The following is a 19,319-nucleotide window of genomic DNA, read 5'->3' as shown; positions in this document are numbered from 1 at the left end:
CCTGTTGACTATTTTGAATGAAGCGCTTGATTGTTCGATGGTCACGCTTCAAAAGCTGGGCAATTTTAAGAGTGCTCCATCCCTTTGCAATATATGTCACTATTTTTGACTTTTCTGAGTCCGTCAAATCCCTCTTCTGACCCCTTTTGCCAAAGGAAAGGAAGTTGCCTAATAATTTTGCACACCTGATATAGGGTGTTGATGTCATTAGACCACACCCCTTTTCATTACAGAGATGTACATCACCTGGTATGCTTAATTGGTAGGAGGCTTTCAAGCCTATGCAGCTTGGAGTAGGCCAACATGCATAGAGAGGGTAATGTGGTCAACATACTCATTTGCCTAATAATTCTGCACTCCCTGTACAGCGGATGTAGAGTGGACCAATCAGAGCCCTCTTGTCTGCGACGCTGTCTGTGAGGCTTCTGCGGTGGTCACAATTTTTGGGAGGTGCGCGCAGAGCGTCTGCGAAGGTGGGGGGGCTACGCAGACACTGTCTGCGACGCTATCTGCGAGGACTGGGTTGTCAGCATAAATTGGCCTTGAGAAAATCAGCCTTTATAATGGGTGTCTATTGCGTTACACACCAGTGGAGCAGAGTGTAGAGAGCTTGGAAAAATAGCTCAAACTTTCTCATTTAAACTGTGTTTTCAGCCCCAATTTTCACTCCCCACACATAATTTTCTCAAAAGTAGTAGCCACACTTGTCCTGATTCACACAATGTGTCTACCTACACGATAGGACTTGCAGTTTTTGAATGAGAAGCCTGAAAGTGAGGAGAGGGCAGGCGCGCAGCCCCATAGACTCCCATTATAAAACTTGGCAGAAAAGTCACTCGTTTTTAACTTGCTCTAGTGACCTCATTTTTTACACTACAGACAAAAAAATTACATCAGTGTGTTCAGGTGATCCTTGTGGCACTCACTGTGAAAGAATTTTGTGAATATCTCTTTCCGTTTTCGTGTAAATCCCCGTTGTTTGGAGTCAGCACACTGAGAAAATCCTGCGCTCTGTCTGACACTCTGCTCGCTCTCTCTCTCACACTCACACAGAAGGGCCGGGCTGCTCAGGCTTCAGTCTGATTGACGTGTCAGTATCCAATCATTTTGAGGTGGTACCTCGATAGGATTGGATGGCGTTTTTCCTTTTACACTGTAGACTGGATTAAAATATTTCGGTTTTGGGTCAAACCTTCTATTGTACTGCTTGCAACATGGGTGTGAGGAGCTTTTCAAGCAATATGGTAAAAAAATACTCCTGAAAAAAATCTCATATTCCACCTTTAAAAGGTAGAATAAACCTTTTTAAAGCAGATACGCAGATCCTTTATTTTTAAATAAATTTCTGAGTGGATAGTATCTCCATCCTTGACTTTTGTATGTTTCATAAATGGGAATAAAAAAATATATATATTTTTTGAGAGTTAAAATCAACTGCAAAGTTGGTATTCGAGCTGCCCCGCTGAGCCAGCCAGCCCTGAGTGCGTGACGTCACAGCAGGAACCGGTTTTAAGGCCGAGGCCTTTGACAGCTATTAGAGCTGGGTGATATGGCCTAAAAAAAAAAAAAAAAAAACTGATTTTTTTCACAAAAACTCCGATTTATTCGATTTTTCCCCCCCTACTAAAAATCAAACTACAGATGACAAAGAAATGGTTCAAAACAAGTTTTATCTTTATTTTGTTTTCACTTAAATTTCCCCTTTGGGGTTAAAGTGCAACCAGAAACCAAAATGAAGCCAAAAACAAGCTTGTATAGATGAGATGGCAGACCATGCCATTGTAAACAGTGAGAACATACAGTAACTTTTAGAAAGCTTTCTCCAACATAGCTTAGTTTCAAACTGGCACTGATACAATGCACCCTCAAACTTAAAATAAATAAATAAATAAATAAAATGTCCCCTCAAAAAATATGTAAATAAATAAATAAAATTGTGTCCTTTTCGGTAAAACTGACAAAATAGGGGAAAAAAATCCCGGCTTTTCCACTGTATGTATGGGCACCATGTCTTTTGCAATAAACATCGCGATAGCATCTGTGATTGCTTCCACCGCGCCCCATTCTTATCATAATGCACACAGTTGGAAAATGTGTCCGGGACGGCTGCTTGCTTTGCTGTGGATGGTGCGCTCGTGCTGCGGCTGTGTTCATTCCGCTGGGAGCAGCACTCTCCCGCTCCGCTGCAGGCTTCTGTTTAAGGGGTTGGAATAAATTCGTCGTGCTGCTTCCTTTGGAAGCAACTGTTTTCAAACACACCTTACAACGAGGACTTGTTTGGTCTGCGTCCGACGCCGCAAAACCGAACCATTTCCAGATCACGGAGGAAGTTACTCCTTTCTTGGGCACAAGTTGCAGCTTTCCCCCAATCGCTGCCATGTTGTTTGTGTGTGTCTATGGCAAGCACGTGGGAGGAGGTCTATAGAGAGCGTGCACGTGACGTCACGAGGTCACGTGATATTCGTTATCCGTCATTTTGGATGGCAAGATCGCGCATAGACCTTAGACGAACCTGTTCTAATTATCAAGTGTGTGGGAGTAGATCTTTCGAGAATGGTTATATCTTGTTCAGCATTTGGTTGTACCAATAGGCAGGGCCAAAAGGAGGGCCTGTTATTTTATAGAGTCCCCGCAGATGCGGAGAGACGCGCAAAATGGGTGTCCGCTGTGCGAAGAGAAAACTGGAACCCCAGTTCTACCAGCCGAATTTGTAGTGAATACTTCATATCAGGTAGGTGTAATCTTCTAATTCAATACTCCTAGTACATCTGTTAAGTTGATTTTCGGATTGAATGACAACTGCATACTTAGAAACTAGACAGTCTCTAACGTTTAAAATGGCTATGCCTAGCCCTACTACCCTGGCCTAGTCTATGACAATGTTTTATCTTTTTGGCTCATATATGCCTTTGAAAGGGGCGGCACGGTGGTGTAGTGGTTAGCGCTGTCGCCTCACAGCAAGAAGGTCCGGGTTCGAGCCTCGTGGCCGGCGAGGGTCTTTCTGTGTGGAGTTTGCATGTTCTCCCCGTGTCCGCGTGGGTTTCCTCCGGGTGCTCCGGTTTCCCCCACAGTCCAAAGACATGCAGGTTAGGCTAACTGGTGACTCTAAATTGACCATAGGTGTGAATGTGAGTGTGAATGGTTGTCTGTGTCTGTGTGTCAGCCCTGTGATGACCTGGCGACTTGTCCAGGGTGTACCCCGCCTTTCGCCCGTAGTCAGCTGGGATAGGCTCCAGCTTGCCTGCGACCCTGTAGAAGGATAAAGCGGCTAGAGATAATGAGATGAGATGAGATGCCTTTGAAAGGCCAATCCATAGTAGGGATGGCAAAAACGAAAAAAAAATCTTGACCGACCACCGAGCCTCATTAGCCGGTTAAAGTCGGTTAACCTAGGAGTTTAAACAGGGATGCAAACGGCGGATGCGCCTTTTTCACCGCGCAGACCCGAATTTTTTTTTTTAGGGGGGGCGTTGGAGTGTCTGAATAATTTCATCAGAGTAAATTCTGTATTAAAATTACTAAATGAGCAAATGTCATTACAGTCCATGAAAAATAGGAAGTATGAGAAGAAAACAGTAAATCAGAAAGCTGCCCACGTTTTCACGGAAACTGCGCAAATGTGCGCAGCTTTTTGATTTACTGTTTTTCAGACAAAAACATACATATTTACAACCCTGTCATTATCTGGAACTGAGTTTAAATTTCGAACATTCTTAAGATAAAACATCCTGCATAGTCTCTTTATGATAAACGTCTTAATGCCACTTACCCATGAGGTTATCAAGTAGACATTCTTCTTTGGTACCTTCCAGAGGTGTAGTTGAGATACCCATCCCGCAACAAAATATTTATAAGCTTCCAGGCTCTTGTAAGCTTTGAGGGCTTTGCCAGTGTAACACGATTCACGATTAACAAGAAAATTGTAAATGTCGTGGTAGGCCAGATCAGGCAAATCGCCAGCACCGCAGCTCCGAATTTCCCTGAACAAGGATTGCGGCAAGTTGTACGGATCTGCAAGACAAGTAATCGTGCGATGTAGATGGGGTATTTTCTGAATTTTCTTGGGGATTACTGCCTGGATCCATTACGCTCGCGCAAGGTAAACTATCCTGATGCCATCCAATGTGGCGGAGTGGGCGGAGTATACACATGCAGGTCACGTGACTGCACATCCTCTATAGTGTCAGTGCCCGATCCATTCTGCACATGCGCAGAGGGGAGCATCGGTGGCCGAAGTTAAAACTGAGAGAAAACCGTTTTTCATAAAAAACACATCGTCCTTAACTGTAAATTCAAATTAATCAATAAAAATGGATTTATCACCCAACTCTAACAGCTATAGACCAAAGTCATATAAATAAAAATTTATGGTGAAAGTAAGAAATACCGTTTCCGACTTGCTCAACTAAGACTGATTTGACTTCATTGATTGTGGGTTGACTCTCATTAAAACAGGTGTTATAACTTATGCAACATACAGTACATGCATGCATTTTCACTGATAAAACGTAAAAGGCTAATTAAATAATCAGATGAACTGAGACAATCACATTCTGAAGCAAATTAAATAATCTTATACTGGTAACTTAAACACACAATACAAGTTACATGTATTAATCTAAATGCAGGCAAACAACGTGTTTTTATATCCAAATGAGAGTCGGGGCTTACCCGTCTGTGTTCTCGCTTCTTGAAGGCTGGTCTTGTGGCCGATTGTTTCAAAACAATCTGACTTTCAGTTGTTTGTTCAGTTCTCCGTTCATTCACTTCTTCCATGTAAGGGCGAGATGGCAGCGATATCCAGTTTAGAAATCAGACAGCTGCTACACTCATTCTCTGGTTTGTCCATACGGAGTACTCCGCCATTACTGCTCAGCTCAGGTAATTACTGAAACCCGGGACGTTTTGGGATCAGTCCAGAAGAATTATGGAGAAATTCTGGTGTTTGATTTTCACACCTACACTACAGACGCAGTGTACCATATAGAGACAAGGTTGGAACAAATTCCAGTATTTCTACACTATTTATAAACAATGTGTAACGTTATTTTCTATCAACCCTAGTTTCTGGTGACTCCAGCAGTCTCCTGTCTGAAGAGCAGCTGCTGTGTTCGATCTGTCTGGATGTGTTCACTGATCCACTCAGCACTCCATGTGGACACAACTTCTGTAAGAGCTGCCTTACACAGTGCTGGGAGAAGAGTCAACACTGTCACTGTCCATTATGTAAAGAGAAATTCACCAAGAAACCTGAACTGAAGATTAATACAACACTGAGAGAGGTTGCAGATCACTTCAAGAAGAAACGTGGTCCTGACAAACCTGAGGTTCTTTGTGATGCCTGCACTGGAGAGAAGCTGAAGGCTCTGAAATCCTGTCTGGATTGTCGTGCAACTTTCTGTAAAACTCATTTCGAACTTCATAATCTTGTTTCAAGCTTTAAGAAACATAAATTAATAAACCCTGTGGAGAACCTGGAGGACTACATATGCCAGAAACATGAGCGACCACTGGAGCTGTTCTGTAGAGATGATCAGACGTGTGTGTGTCAGTTCTGCACTGAGACAGACCACAAGAATCACAACACTGTTCCTATAGAGGAGGAGAGCGGAGTGAGGAAGGTGAGAAACACTGATTAACAAACTTTAGATATTATTATAGAAAATACAAATTAATTTATCCAGTGGTAGATCAGATTGGAAATTTCTGAGATCAAATTCCAGGACAAAAAAGGTACAAAAGTATTAAAAATAATATCAATTATTTATCTTCTGCTCTGTCATCAGACTCAGCTGGGGAAAACACAGACAGATGTGCAGCAGATGATTCAGGACCGACTGAAGAAGATCCAAGAGATCAAACACTCAGTCGAGCTCAGCAAAGTGTGTGGAAAATAGTTTGTGTATTGTTTGCTTGAATCTGTAGAAATTAACAATCCGCAATAAATATTAGTTCATTATTCAGTGTGATGTAAAGAAAGTGAAAATGTGTTGCTCCTTTAGAGAAGCACAGAGAAAGAGAAAGCAGGCAGTGTTGAAGTCTTCACTGCTCTGATTCGCTCCATTGAGAGAAGTCAGGCTGAGCTGCTCGAGGTGATGGAGGAGAAGCAGAAAGCAGCAGAGAGGCAGGCTGAAGGACTCATTAAAGAGCTGGAGCAGGAAATCACTGTGCTAAAGAGGAGAGACACTGAGCTGGAGCAGCTCTCACACACTGAGGAGCATCTCCACCTCCTACAGGTCAGTGTTCCTCTCTCTGCTCACTGGCAATGCAGAACATCACAGAACAACACTCACCATGCTGAGGGATTTCTCCTCTCTCCTGCTCTACTGTAGATTTACTCCTCCATGTGCAGCCCTCCACACACCAAGAACTGGACTGAGATCAGTATTAACACTGATCTGAGTGGGGACACTGTGAGGACAGCTCTGTCTCAGCTTCAGCAGACTCTGAATAAGAAACTCACTAAAACACTCAATGACAAGTTAAAGGAAGCAGGTGAGAAACTTTTATATGATGTGTTTTCTTGGCACAAGTCTATAATAATATTTGTTCATTTTTAGCTTTATTTGATTCAAATCCTGCAATAAAACCATCTGAAATCTAATGAAAGTGATGTTTTGTTGTAATTAGTTTCCACAGAACTGAAGAGGATTCAGCAGTATGCAGGTACAGTGAGGTTTCTGTTTCCTCTCATATTAAAATGTACAGATCGTCATTACACCACTGCATCATCAGACTTATTTTCATCTGTAGATCTCTCCAGCTAAAAGGAAGTCTTAAAGTGTCTCTCATTATCCTCTAGCCTGGCAAGCCAGACTAATGCCGCTTTTCCACTACAAACGCGGCTGAGTCGGGCTGAGCCGTGCCGTGCTGAGTTGGGCTGAGTCGAGCTGAGCGGGGCTGTTGGAGTTGCATTTCGACTACAACCGCGCTGAACCGTGCTGGCTGGAAGTGGGCGGACACATTGGGTGGAGTTAGCGAAAGTGGGTGGACGTCATGTGATGTCGTTAAGCAGCGCAAACAGTGACATCAGTGATCTTTTAAGCGGTAGTCTCACGACCCGGAGAGTAAACAATAAACATGGAGGACATGGAGTCGTTAGTGTTGCTGGTCTTGGTGCTGTGGCTTGTTGTCACCGACAACACGGACAGATACTGGCAAGAGCGTATAGATGAGGCGAGGCGCATAAGGCTTCAGAAATTCTCGTAATTCTTCTCCTTCCGGGTTTACGGTGTTTACAGATCCCAGCGTGCTCGCGGGGCGTGTGTGGGCATGTGAGGACACTCCTCCTCACCAATCAGTGCACAGGGGAGTGTCTGCTCACGCCCCCAGACTCACTCGGCACGGTTTGGCTCGCTTCAGCCCCACTCCAAAACCGTGCGAGTTTTAGGGGCTAAGCAGGGCTGAAGCGAGCCGAGTCGTGCTGGTTTTTGGTAGTCGAAACGCGAGCCGTGTCGGGCTGAAGTGAGCTGAAGCGAGCTGAAGTGAGCTGAAAAAGGGTAGTGGAAAAGGGCCATATATGTGAATATTTAGTCCGGCCTCGCTCGTAGACATTTCCAAAGGGTGGGGGTGGAACAACCCGCTGTCTTTCAAACTGTCTCTGTGCGTATAGGCCAACGCTCTGACCAATCAGCGCAACAGTGACTGTGACGTAGTCAGAGCGACAGAAAGCAGTGGGGGAGACCTTGAAATAAATAATTTTTCAAAATGCGTATTAATTAATAAACAGGTTCTAGAGATTAAGAAGTTTGGAGATAATGACCACAAGTTTGGAGTCTGTACCACATACTTAAAATACACTCTTATTTTTTTCAAGTGTTTTTCAAGGGTTTGCTTAAACTGTTTTTGAGAGTTTTTATTTTTATTTAGTGGTGTTTGGTGAAATAATTTCCCTTAAATTTAAAATAACGGGAAAATAAGAAACAATCAAAAAGTAAATGTTTCAAAGCTGTTTATTAATTCTTCGTACTGCACAAACTAGCCCCATCCTTTTGGCTACGAGCGGAGCTAGCTGTAGATCAGACTTTTGCCATAGCCGGTCGGCAAAACAGCGAAAACGTCCTTCTTGAAAAGGAATGAGCGGAGAGCCTCTTCCTGCTCATGTTTCAACGAAAACTCCAAGTCTAATTCTTCTAAAACTGATTCCAAAGCGGAGTCAAACGCGCACTGTTCACTAGCCGTAGCCATCTTTCCTGTTGTGCTTTCTCCAGCGTCGCGCAGCTTTGTCGTCACTCCTGCAAAAGCCCGCCCAAAGAATCCAAACAAAAACCTTGCGTTGTGATTGGCAGGCACGATTTGATGCCCGAGGTGTTTTTGTTGATATGGTGCGAGGCTAGACCCACTTGCAGGCAAAAAATATTTTTGGCCGCTAGGCGGGTGGGTCTAGTTTACTAGGCTAATTATCCTCCTCACTACACTGTAAAAACAAAAATGTTGAGAAAACTCAAATTATCAAGGCAACATGATGCAATAGATTTTTGAATTGTCAACTTTTGACTACTGTCGTTGACTTTTACTAGTTTTCAAGTTTAGACGAGTTCTGCAGACTTGGATTTTCTTGTTCACATAATTTTGATAATCTTGCGAGGCTAACCATGAAATTCTTGCTTCAATAACATGGATTTCTATCTTCATACAGAAATTCCTGCTGAATAAACACACAATTCTTGATTCAGTGAGATAGAAATATTGCTTTATAAATCGATAAAAATGCATGTTGCTGTAATAAATAAATTAATATTGAAATAAAATGAAGAGCACAAAGCATTAAGTTAACCAACACTATGTTCATTCCTCTTGGTAAACATCGTGGTGAACAGGACATGCATACATAAAATAATTGTCTGTCCAAGTGTATCTTGAAGTTGTAAATGAGCACTAATCACAATGAACTAGACAAGTTTAAAATTGCACATACATTGAAATTTTAGTAGAGATGAAAGTGGAGCAAAGAAAAAAATCCTGAACTTTTGAAAGTCAAACTAAGATTGGGGGGGCAATGTCCCCCGAAAAAATTTTAATAACATAACACACAAAACCCTGCATTCTAGTGCATTTTAGTACTTATTTTCACTAAAACAAGTGATAACTTTTAAGCCTTGTCCTTTCATGTACATTAATGATTAACATGTCAAAAATATCAAATTTAATTCCCCGAGTTAATAAGTAATTTTCAGGAGTGCATTTAGAAAACGCGGTGATTTTCCTGCTACACAGTTCATTACTTTGAAAAATATCAGACAGCTGAAGGTAAACTCAGCAAAATCCCAAAACAGTCCTGTTAAAAAGTAAAGGTCTGTTAGAGTTTCTAAAGCTTTCAGGTTTCAATGTTGGGGACGTTGAGCCTACATTATGTCACAAAAAATAAATTACCATTGCTAGTTTTAGGTAGCTTAGAAACCGGCTCTTCCATTATTGCTGTTTCTTCCACGTTTTCTTGATGATGTGTTCTAGAAACGGCACTACAACTTAGCTTCGAAACCACAAAATGCAACTTTGATGGAAAAAAAAATACAATAAATTGCTTACCTCTCTTCACGTCAAAAGAAGGAGGAAACTTTTGCTTGTTTTGACATGGTGAATTATTAACACAAGAGGAAATACTTGTAATTCGCAACTAAAAAGACTGCAGCTACACTGGCAGTGTGAACATGCTTTCTAGTGCGATTGTGTTGGGCAGAACGGTGTCAGTTCTACGTGCGCCTTAGCACGTGCACCTGAAGGCGCGCTAACGAGCTCCGGCACACACGCTGTTATCAAAGAACACCTGTCTTTAATCAATGAACTGTGTTTGGGCTATTTAAGGACTGCGCCCATGCAAGGACGATGTGAAGTATTACGCCGCGTCTAGGAACGCGAAAAATCCAAAAAATAAGTTTCTCCATTCGGGAAACCGGAGATTTTCAAGAGTTTTGTCAAATATCCGGATTTCCGGGTAAATACAGAAGACTTTCATCTATATTTTAGTAGCAAACTTGAACAGGCAAAACACTGGTTATGTGCCTCTTACAAATCTTGTAAAATGATTGAGACAAACGCATACAAAAACGTCTTGAATTTGGATTATGTACCACAACACGTGCATTTTTAGAATATTTCAAGAATAAAAAATTATAAAGCGCCACCGCCTCTTGTTAACTGACATCCAACAATACCAAAATGTATATTTCACAGGCAAACTGGAGTTGCATGCTCAAAATGACTGCACATGCAAGATAGTGCATACACCCAAGTTTTACTTGAGCACCAGCAACAAACATGAACAGTGGAAACACGGTATATGCACCTCTTGTGAACTGGCAGCTGACATCTCCAAAAGTTTCATGAATCTTTGTTTCAGAGGCAGAGATCTGCATGCTTAAAATGACTAGCTCACAGCAATAGCTTTGTTTTGAGACCCCTTATGCGCTGTGAGCATCGAGAGCCAAGCTCAAAAAAAGACAGTCTGAAGTGCTTCAAAGGTATACCTCATCTCCTTTGGATAATCAATGTTCATGGCATACAGAAGGCCAAAGAGGGATGCAAAGGCAGTACTGAGGTCTGGTAGGTCATGGAGCACAATGGCCCCTTCCAACACAATAGCCATGTCTCGCATATTTGGTGAAATGGCAGCATCATTGTCTTCGAGGACAGTGAGGATGGCAACAGACACACCTCTGAGCACTCGTTCTTCAGGGTCAGTGTCCTGAAGAGAAGGAACAAACATGATTGAGTGTTAAAGAAAACTGAAAGACAAAATGCATTTCTTCTTATTCCAACCTAAATTTTAGTAACAGGGGCGGCACGGTGGTGTAGTGGTTAGCGCTGTCGCCTCACAGCAAGAAGGTCCTGGGTTCGAGCCCCGGGGCCGGCGAGGGCCTTTCTGTGTGGAGTTTGCATGTTCTCCCCGTGTCCGCGTGGGTTTCCTCCGGGTGCTCCGGTTTCCCCCACAGTCCAAAGACATGCAGGTTAGGTTAACTGGTGACTCTAAATTGACCGTAGGTGTGAGTGTGAATGGTTGTCTGTGTCTATGTGTCAGCCCTGTGATGACCTGGCGACTTGTCCAGGGTGTACCCCGCCTTTCGCCCGTAGTCAGCTGGGATAGGCTCCAGCTTGCCTGCGACCCTGTAGAAGGATAAAGCGGCTAGAGATAATGAGATGAGATGAGATTTTAGTAACATGCTACTGACCCTTGCCATTCAGCTTGTGGAAGTTTAAAAAAAAAAAAAAGCACATTGAATTACCTGTGTAGGAAATGTGCTATAGAAATAAACTTGCTATTACTCACCGAACACGTCAAGAAGAATTTAGCGATGTCGTCCCGAACAAAAATAGGCAGGCCCCTCAGTGCTGCTGTCTTTCGGTGAGACACAATGTCCAATGTCTAACAGTACCCAGCGGAAAACACACAAGCATATCAATTAGTATAGTGCCAATTTATACAAAATGCAAAAGGAAAGAGGGAAAGAAATTCCACTGTAATCCTGCATTAATTTGTACTTTTACAAATCAAAAATACTGTGATCATTTTTTGTTTCAATTCAGAACACCAAAGCAATGACTGGTACCATCAATTTTTACTGATGCATTTCCATCAAAGCATTTTTTAGCTTTTCTGTTTCTCTGGAATGAAAAAAGTATATTCATGCTTTCCTAATAATCCCAGGCAAATATTTCACATTTTCAACAAAGGAAAGAGGCATGGGCGGTCACGTCTTCTTTGGCTACTGAACACAGCAAGTGCTCAAGCTTTGGCAGTTGAAAAGCATGACGTTATTTTCCCTCAACTTGTGAATGCTTTTAGCTTCAGGCACATCACTTACCTGTTCATCAAGGTTATCAAGGAGGTGTTCCATCTTCTGACCAAAGCCTGCCTTCCCGAGCCCGGTACAGTCTAAGCAGGCGAGGCACATATTTGTCAAGGGATGTAGTGAAAGTCCCCAGGAGGTCTTTGCTGGTGATTCAATTAAATTCTTCAGATATAAACACAAACAATAAAATAAAATAAGTGGACAATCATGATTCTGTTAGGGTTTTTTTTTTCTTAACAGAAAATTCCTAAGAAGCTACAATACAATTACTCTATAAAAATGTATATCATTTAGTTTTGGCAAAAAAGTTTCATTAAGTTTCACTGGCATCTGTAAAGACAAACCCTAAGGACTAACGATTAATCTGACTATGACACATCAATTGTTTCCAATTTAAAAGTTGAATTAGGGGACATACTCCTTGGGAGGACAAATTCTATTATGAATTGTGGGGCTGATAGTGTAGTGAGTTGGAGTGTGTGGAGTGGCCTGTAGTGGAGTGGTAGGGCGGGGTATAGTATAGCTTGCCAGTATAGCTTATAACAAATCGCACATTTCATCAGTTATAGTCAATGTGGTAAAATTAGACCTGCCCAATTATACACACTGGATTGAGCATTTGAATAATAAAGTTACGAAATAAATGAGCACAATCTTACCTCCTCAAAGGAAAACAGTGCAGGCCATCTCTCCTGGACATCAGATACCATAGGCTGCCCCTCTACTAACTCTCTCCGCCTAAGGGAAAATGTCAGCTCCATCTTGTGCCACATCACTGTCAGGTTCTTTTTCTTCTTCTTCTTCATTTAATCAACCAGAGCAACTCTCTTCTTCAAGAGTAGAATCATCATGGTGGTGTGGATAATCTGGAACATGGTTGACCTCTCCATGTTTGGGCTTTTTCAGGGTGAACAGGCGGTCATCCTCATCTCCACCTTTTCTTTTCCTGTTCACATCCACCTCATTGCAGCCTGCCTGGTGCAGCTTTGACCTGTAGTTTCCAAGCTTGTACTGGATACTTGTTTTCCATTCTTCGTAGCCTGTGATGCTACCTAGCTCATTAAGGACCAGAGTAGAGGCAACTGATTGAAGTTCATCTTTGTCAGGGTAGCTTTTGATTTCAAAAATTGCCTGTGCAATTTTATCCAAAATGTCCATTTTAATGTCTCTTGTCACGTCAAGGCCCTTCTTTGACTTTTTGTACATCTCATTACCCTTACGCAATTTCAGTTCAACATCATATGAGAACTTGGGGATCGGGAACGGAGAGGGCCGCTCAGCAACATGCCTTAAATTGCTCTGGATAGAGTCTGAGCTAGACCTGAACACTGCTCAGAGTGAACACTGGCTGTATCAAGAGCGGAGACTGAACCAATCGAATGGTCACTGGATTGGTTAAGTAGAGATGAATTACAGTCCCACATAATATGCAGGACTGCACGCTCAGCTGGTAATTCAGACATTGTCAAGTTGCATAATGCATTGCCAACATCTGGATCCTCAAACTGGAGTGAGAAATCACCTTCAAGTCTAAGTCTCTCTTTCAGTCCATCAATCAGTTCACTGACAGATTCTGCTACAGCAAGCTGTATTCGTCTGGCTTCTTTGGAGAAGACAACCACCCGAAATAATAAAGTCTGAAAATAAGAGTGAAATAAAGAGCGGGAAATAGTCAGACTTGGTTCAAAAACATTTGACAAAATAAAGCCAAAGTCTTAGGTGATCACAGCCCAGAGTGACGTCTTCAAACTGCTTTCTTAATCTGAGCAGCAGCCAAAGTATTAATTTTATAATAAAAGGAAAAGAACCTTAACACCTCAGTGAAGCTAGTATAAGAAAATGTTTAATACTTTAACTTGATAATTTTAATCAGTTTTCAAAAGAATAAATTAGTTTAATCTAAAATAATGAAGCAATTGCAGATACATGTATATGTATGAAAATATAGATGTTCGTGTTTTATAACTGATATGGTTCAGCATGAACTGAGAATGAAACATTTTCCCCCCACATGCATGGACAGTTAAATGACTTAAATAAGACAGAATGTTCTGAGTAACTTAAATGGATTTCAATTTAAGCACAATTTTGAACAATGAAAATCCAACAAAATCTTAAAACTTGGACTATTTTTCCACACATTTCACACATGAAAAGGTTAAATAAGATCTTTGTTGAATCGACCCTTTAGTGTAAACAGCTGGCACAAGGAAACATCCCATTCTGAGTTGCTTTAATGGAGATACGATCGATACTTTAGATCGATGCTTTTGATTGATACTTTAGATCGATCCGCCCACCACTAGCGTTTACATTCCTGCCGCAGCGTCCATTCGGGAGGCACTGGGAAGACTGTGCTCTTCTCCTGGGCCCAAGTCTAACCAACTTCGAAGCCCCTTCACTTTAATCAGCAAGTTTCCCACATGGCGCTATACACTGGCTTGGATCTGCAAAATTGTAACATTTCTGACTGACAAATCGCCCAGCGTTTGCGTTCACTGCGCGGCTACTGCTAACTGCAGAACCAGGTCATCCCCTCCCCCTCCTCAAAGTGCTCATGGGCATCATTTCCTCCTCAAACAAAACTACACCATAATTCAATTACAACGCATTATAAACACACGCAGTGCGTTCCAACATATTAAAGTTAGCATAAAGTCGTGTTTGTTAGGGTGACCAGACGTCCCGGTTTTACCGGGACAGTCCCGATTTGGGGTTGTGTGTCCCGAGTCCCGACAAAAATCTGCCGGGACACGGATATGTCCCGGTTTTCGCCACTCGCGACGTTTGCGACTGAGCAGCGTGGGAATCATTAGCGGAGAAATGTCTGCATTTACTATTTTGATGAATTGACAGGAATCGCAAACTTTCCTGGTTACTGCCCCCTGGCCCTGTGGCATGGGTGTTTATTTAGCCACATTATTCCAGACAATAGAACGTGTTGCCATGCAACAATAAAATAAACATTAACTGGCGCGAATGTTCTTTGTCTAGCAGCTAGCAGCAGTAATGCCGCAGCAATTATGCCGAAAAGAAAATGTACCTATTCCAAAGATTTACAGGGCACCTACCCCTTCCTCCGAGAGGTGCAGAACAATGCGCACGAAGCCTACTGCACACACTGTAAGTGTTTTGTTCTTGTACTGAGTTGGGTTGCCTATGTTGCAAATGCTGTGCGCTCCTGTGGGGGCTTTCCTCGGGCTGTCGCCCCTCTCCTCCTTTACTGCTGTTTTGTTTGAGTGTATATTTACGGAAGCCGAGAGAGGCCCTTCATATAATCTTTTTTTATTCACCTTGTTATCCCAACCTAACGACATAATTAATTCAGGATCTCGAGAAAACAACACAACTAATTCGAGATCTCTAGAAAACAAAACCGTTATTTCGAGATCTTGAGAAAACAAAATTATTTAATGATCTCAGCTGGATCACTGTATCTCCGTCGGTAGAGACGAAGCCGGGCCAGTCTTCTGCGGAGGTGCCACGGACTAATTTTGAAATTATCCCTTATTAAAAGACTTAATGCAATCTCTCCCTGTGTCAACCCCTGATCAAAATATTGCCTTATTAGGTGATCGATTATTCCAGACATTCTAATGACCAAAGTTGTGTCTATACAGAATGAGAAATAGCCCCAAAGTCAGCATATCAAGTCTCTCGGCGCACCTGAATGAACCATTTCTCAGCTGTTTACTCAAGATCACAGAATAATTGTTTTGTTTTCTCGAGATCTTGAAATAACAGTTTTGTTTTCTCGAGATCTTGAATTAGTTGTGTTTTCTCGAGATCCTGAATTAATTATGTCGTTATCTCGGGATAACAAGGTGAATAAAAAAAAGGATTATATGAAGGGCCTCTCTCGGCTTCCGTAGTATATATTCTCAAATCACTTGTCTCTTTTTTGTTTCTGTTTAACATACCATTCTGACAGTTTATTGCTGTGTTGAACAGCTTGTTGCACCTTCCATTAAAGTGTTCACTTTTGTACACATCTTCTTGCTTTATTCATTCAGTTGTGGGGAATGGTTAGTAAGGTTGATTCTGACCTAGGCTATGTTGAGGTCACATATCTACTTTTGAAGTTCATGCTATAGTGCATACAATTTTAGAGATATAGCCTACATGTGCATATGCATTCTTCTTGGTGTTCTCACAAACAGGTGAAATAAATCAGTTTAAATGTGGCCTATGGACATAGCCTGGCCTATTCTCAGCCATTACAAAATCTGCTGTCTGACCATAATTTAACTGATCTGTATACCACTATGCTACTAGATAACAACATGCCTGTTTGTGTTATTTCATGTGAGATGTTGATAAATGTGAGCTTCAACAAAATGATAAGAGCACCTCTCTGACTGTCACGATTACGTAAAAAAAAAAAAAGGTGCGCGTGCACGAGCATGGTCTCGCGCAAAAGTGTCCCGGTTTCAGACTCGGGAAATCTGGCCACCCGAGTGTTTGTGCAAGAATTCTTTTGAGGGTCGCTAAGCTTGGAGCGCCGTCTGTAGCCTCACTAACAATGTTAGCTTTGGTGGTCGGACAAAATGAACCCATATTTCGTTTGAAACAGTAAACTGCGCTTCACTGTTAAAATCCCGAGTCTAGTAAAACAATACTTACCTGCTTAGCCAAACGGAAACGGTGGCAGTATTTTAAGAAACTCGCATCCACGGTGTCCCACAAGTTGAGTCGGAGTTCAAAATGTCCGACCAGCAAGTGACTCCCACAGCTCATGTGGCCACTACGGAGTTTCCATCAAGGGGCTAAACGGAACCTCTCTCTGCTCAGAAACCGGTGTTTACCTGTTATTAAAATGCGTGTTAAGATATGTAAACGCTACAAATGATCCTCACTACTGGATGATGATTTAATCTTTTTTACCTGCAAACTCATATCACACACTGTGTGTTTCTCTCAGTGGATGTGACTCTGGATCCTGATACAGCTCAACCATATCTCATCCTGTCTGCTGATGGAAAACAAGTGACACATGGAGACAAACGACAGAATCTCCCTGAAACACCACAGAGGTTTGATCGATATGTTATGGTTCTGGGAAAGCAGAGTTTCTCCTCAGGGAGATTTTATTATGAGGTGCAGGTCAGAGGGAAAACTGAGTGGGATTTAGGAGTTGTGAGAGAGAACATTAACAGGAAGGGGACGATTACACTGGAACCTCAGAATGGATTGTGGACTGTGGTACTGAGGAATGAGAATCAGTATAAGGCTTGTGCTGATCCCTCTGTCCCCCTCACACTGAGAGAGAAGCTGGAGACGGTGGGGGTGTTTGTGGATTATGAGGAGGGTCTGGTCTCCTTTTATGATGTGAAGTCCAGATCTCATATCTACTCTTTCACTGGTCAGTCTTTCACTGAGAAACTCTATCCATACTTCAGTCCTGGTTTAAATGATGGAGGTAAAAATTCAGCCCCACTGATCATCTCTCCTGTATTAAACACTGAATGAATTTTCAACTCACAAATTTAATCATATATTAAATAGTGAGAATAGACAAATATTTTACATTTTCTGGTTAATTTTAGTAATACATGTTCCCCTTTAAAATGCTGTACAGTTTATTTTAATACCTGGGCTTAGTTTTTTGCAGAAACAAATAATTTTACTCCTACTGTCTGTTGTTACGCATTTTGATTGTGGAACTTTGTCATTACAAATCAAATATTAATAAAGATTATTTACATTTCACACTGAGTTTTACTGCAGAATTTAATCTGATCAGTAAAATGGATGAAGTTCAGCTGCTGATGTCTGTGTAAATAAAACCAAACAAAACTGTTTCTCCTTCAAACCTCAAACATAAACTTGTATTTTATTTCGAAATAAAAGCGTCAGGGTTTTTCTGTTCTTCCAAATAGGAATGAATGAATAAATGAATCCTCAATCTGCACTAAATCCTTCCATCTGCTGGTACAAACGTGAAATAATGCGGTCCATTTGGGTTGAAAATATTAAATTAAAACAAATATGAGATGTTAAATGTAGGATGGCAGAGGGGAGTCTCATTAATATTCATGACAAAACGCTACCTGATTGGTCAGTGACACGTTACAGCTCTGACGTTTCATGTTGCTGCACGTGACAGTGTTGTGACTGCAGTGAAAAGTCATCCTGAGGAGATTACACTGACTAGTTTATCTGATTCCCTGATTCCTCTATCAGAGTCATTGTCACTTCTTTCCTCATGAGCATCACTGTGTTTTGACTAAGAAGGTGACAGGCTCCTCATTCAGGATTTTGATCTTTTTATTAGGTCATGTTTTTGATTGATGCATATTTAAATACTTATTTAAATGAAAACTTAACTTCCAGTCAGGTCCATAAGTATTTGGACAGTGACAATGTTTTGCTATTTTTCCTCTGTACACCACCACAATGGATTTGAAAAGAATCTGGAGAAATCTATGTACGCAAGAAACAAGGCTGAAAACTGACATTGGATGCCTGTGATCTTCAGGCCCTCAGGCGACACTGCATTAAAAGCAGACACCTGTCTGTGGTGGAAATCACTGTATGGGCTCAGGAACACTTCAGAAAACTATCATCTGTGAAAACAGGGAATTACTGTATCCACAAATGCAAGTTAAAACCAGATATAAACAATATCCAGAAACACCACCACCTTCTCTGGACCCGAGCTCTTTTACAATGGACTGAGGCGAAGTGGAAAATTGTCCTGAGGACTGACAGATCAAAAGTAGAAATTCTTTTTAGAAATCATGGACACCACATCCTCCACGCTAAAGAGGAGAGGGAGCATCTGGCTTGTTATCAGTGCACAGTTCAAAACCCAGCGTCTGTGATGGTATGAGGGTCATTAGTGCACAGGACATGGGTAGCTTGTACATCTGGGAAGGCATCATTAATGCTGAATGATATTTACACGTTTCAGAGCAAGATGCAGCCATCCAGACAAAATCTTTTTCACACTGTAAAACATTTCAAATAGGTTTAACTTGGAAATGCAAGTTAACTCAATTTGATGATTACCTTTGTTTCAACTCAGAAAAAGTCTCAATTAGTCAAGACAACTAAGTAATTCAAGTCTAACCTTTGAAAACTTGCACAGATTAGTTCAAATTAAAACACTTTTCAGAGCTCAGGGACTTAAAGAGAAAAAGTAAGTGGACATAACTAAACAAGGCTGAAACATTTTACAGTGCAGAAAAGGCCTTCCTTCTTTCAGCAAGACAATGCCAAACCACTTTCTGCACATATTAAAACTGCATGGCTCCACAGTAAAAAAAAAGTACTGGTGCTAAACTGGCTTGCCTACAGTCTAGTGCCATTTAAAACATTTGGTGCATTATGAAGCGCAAAATATGACAAAGGAGACCCCAAACTGTTGAGCATTTCTCTTTCAAAACTACAGCAGTTGGTCTCCTCAGTTCCCAAACATTTACAGAGTGTTGTTAAAAGGGATACAGCACAGTGATAAACATGTCCCTGTCCCAACTTTTTTGAAACATGTTGCTGACATCAAATTCAAAAGGAGCATCCATCCATCCA

At 41.6% G+C, this 19,319-nt stretch overlaps 1 protein-coding gene across 1 annotated transcript; it reads left to right on the top strand.

Moving 5' to 3' along the window:
* Positions 1-207: 207 nt before the first annotated feature.
* On the top strand, positions 208-17,444 carry LOC132893802 (E3 ubiquitin-protein ligase TRIM21-like). The gene is made up of 7 exons (XM_060932968.1): positions 208-2,731; positions 5,065-5,621; positions 5,787-5,882; positions 6,003-6,236; positions 6,333-6,495; positions 6,631-6,666; positions 16,711-17,444. Exons 1-7 carry the CDS (start codon positions 2,554-2,556, stop codon positions 17,256-17,258), a joined length of 1,812 nt encoding a protein of 603 aa, XP_060788951.1. The 5' UTR covers positions 208-2,553; the 3' UTR covers positions 17,259-17,444.
* Positions 17,445-19,319: the final 1,875 nt, after the last annotated feature.

This window comes from Neoarius graeffei, chromosome 1 (genome assembly GCF_027579695.1).
Source record: "Neoarius graeffei isolate fNeoGra1 chromosome 1, fNeoGra1.pri, whole genome shotgun sequence".
Classification (NCBI taxonomy): Eukaryota; Metazoa; Chordata; class Actinopteri; order Siluriformes; family Ariidae; genus Neoarius; species Neoarius graeffei.
Note: the sequence above shows the minus strand (reverse complement) of the source record. Positions and strands in the feature narration are given on the sequence as shown.

Coding starts and splice junctions, on each gene's coding strand:
- LOC132893802 (XM_060932968.1), top strand. CDS start 2,554: ATGGTTATATCTTGTTCAGCATTTGGTTGTACCAATAGGCAGGGCCAA. Junction 5,622..5,786: donor AGGAGAGCGGAGTGAGGAAG/GTGAGAAACACT, acceptor CTCTGTCATCAG/ACTCAGCTGGGGAAAACACA. Junction 6,496..6,630: donor TGACAAGTTAAAGGAAGCAG/GTGAGAAACTTT, acceptor TGTTGTAATTAG/TTTCCACAGAACTGAAGAGG.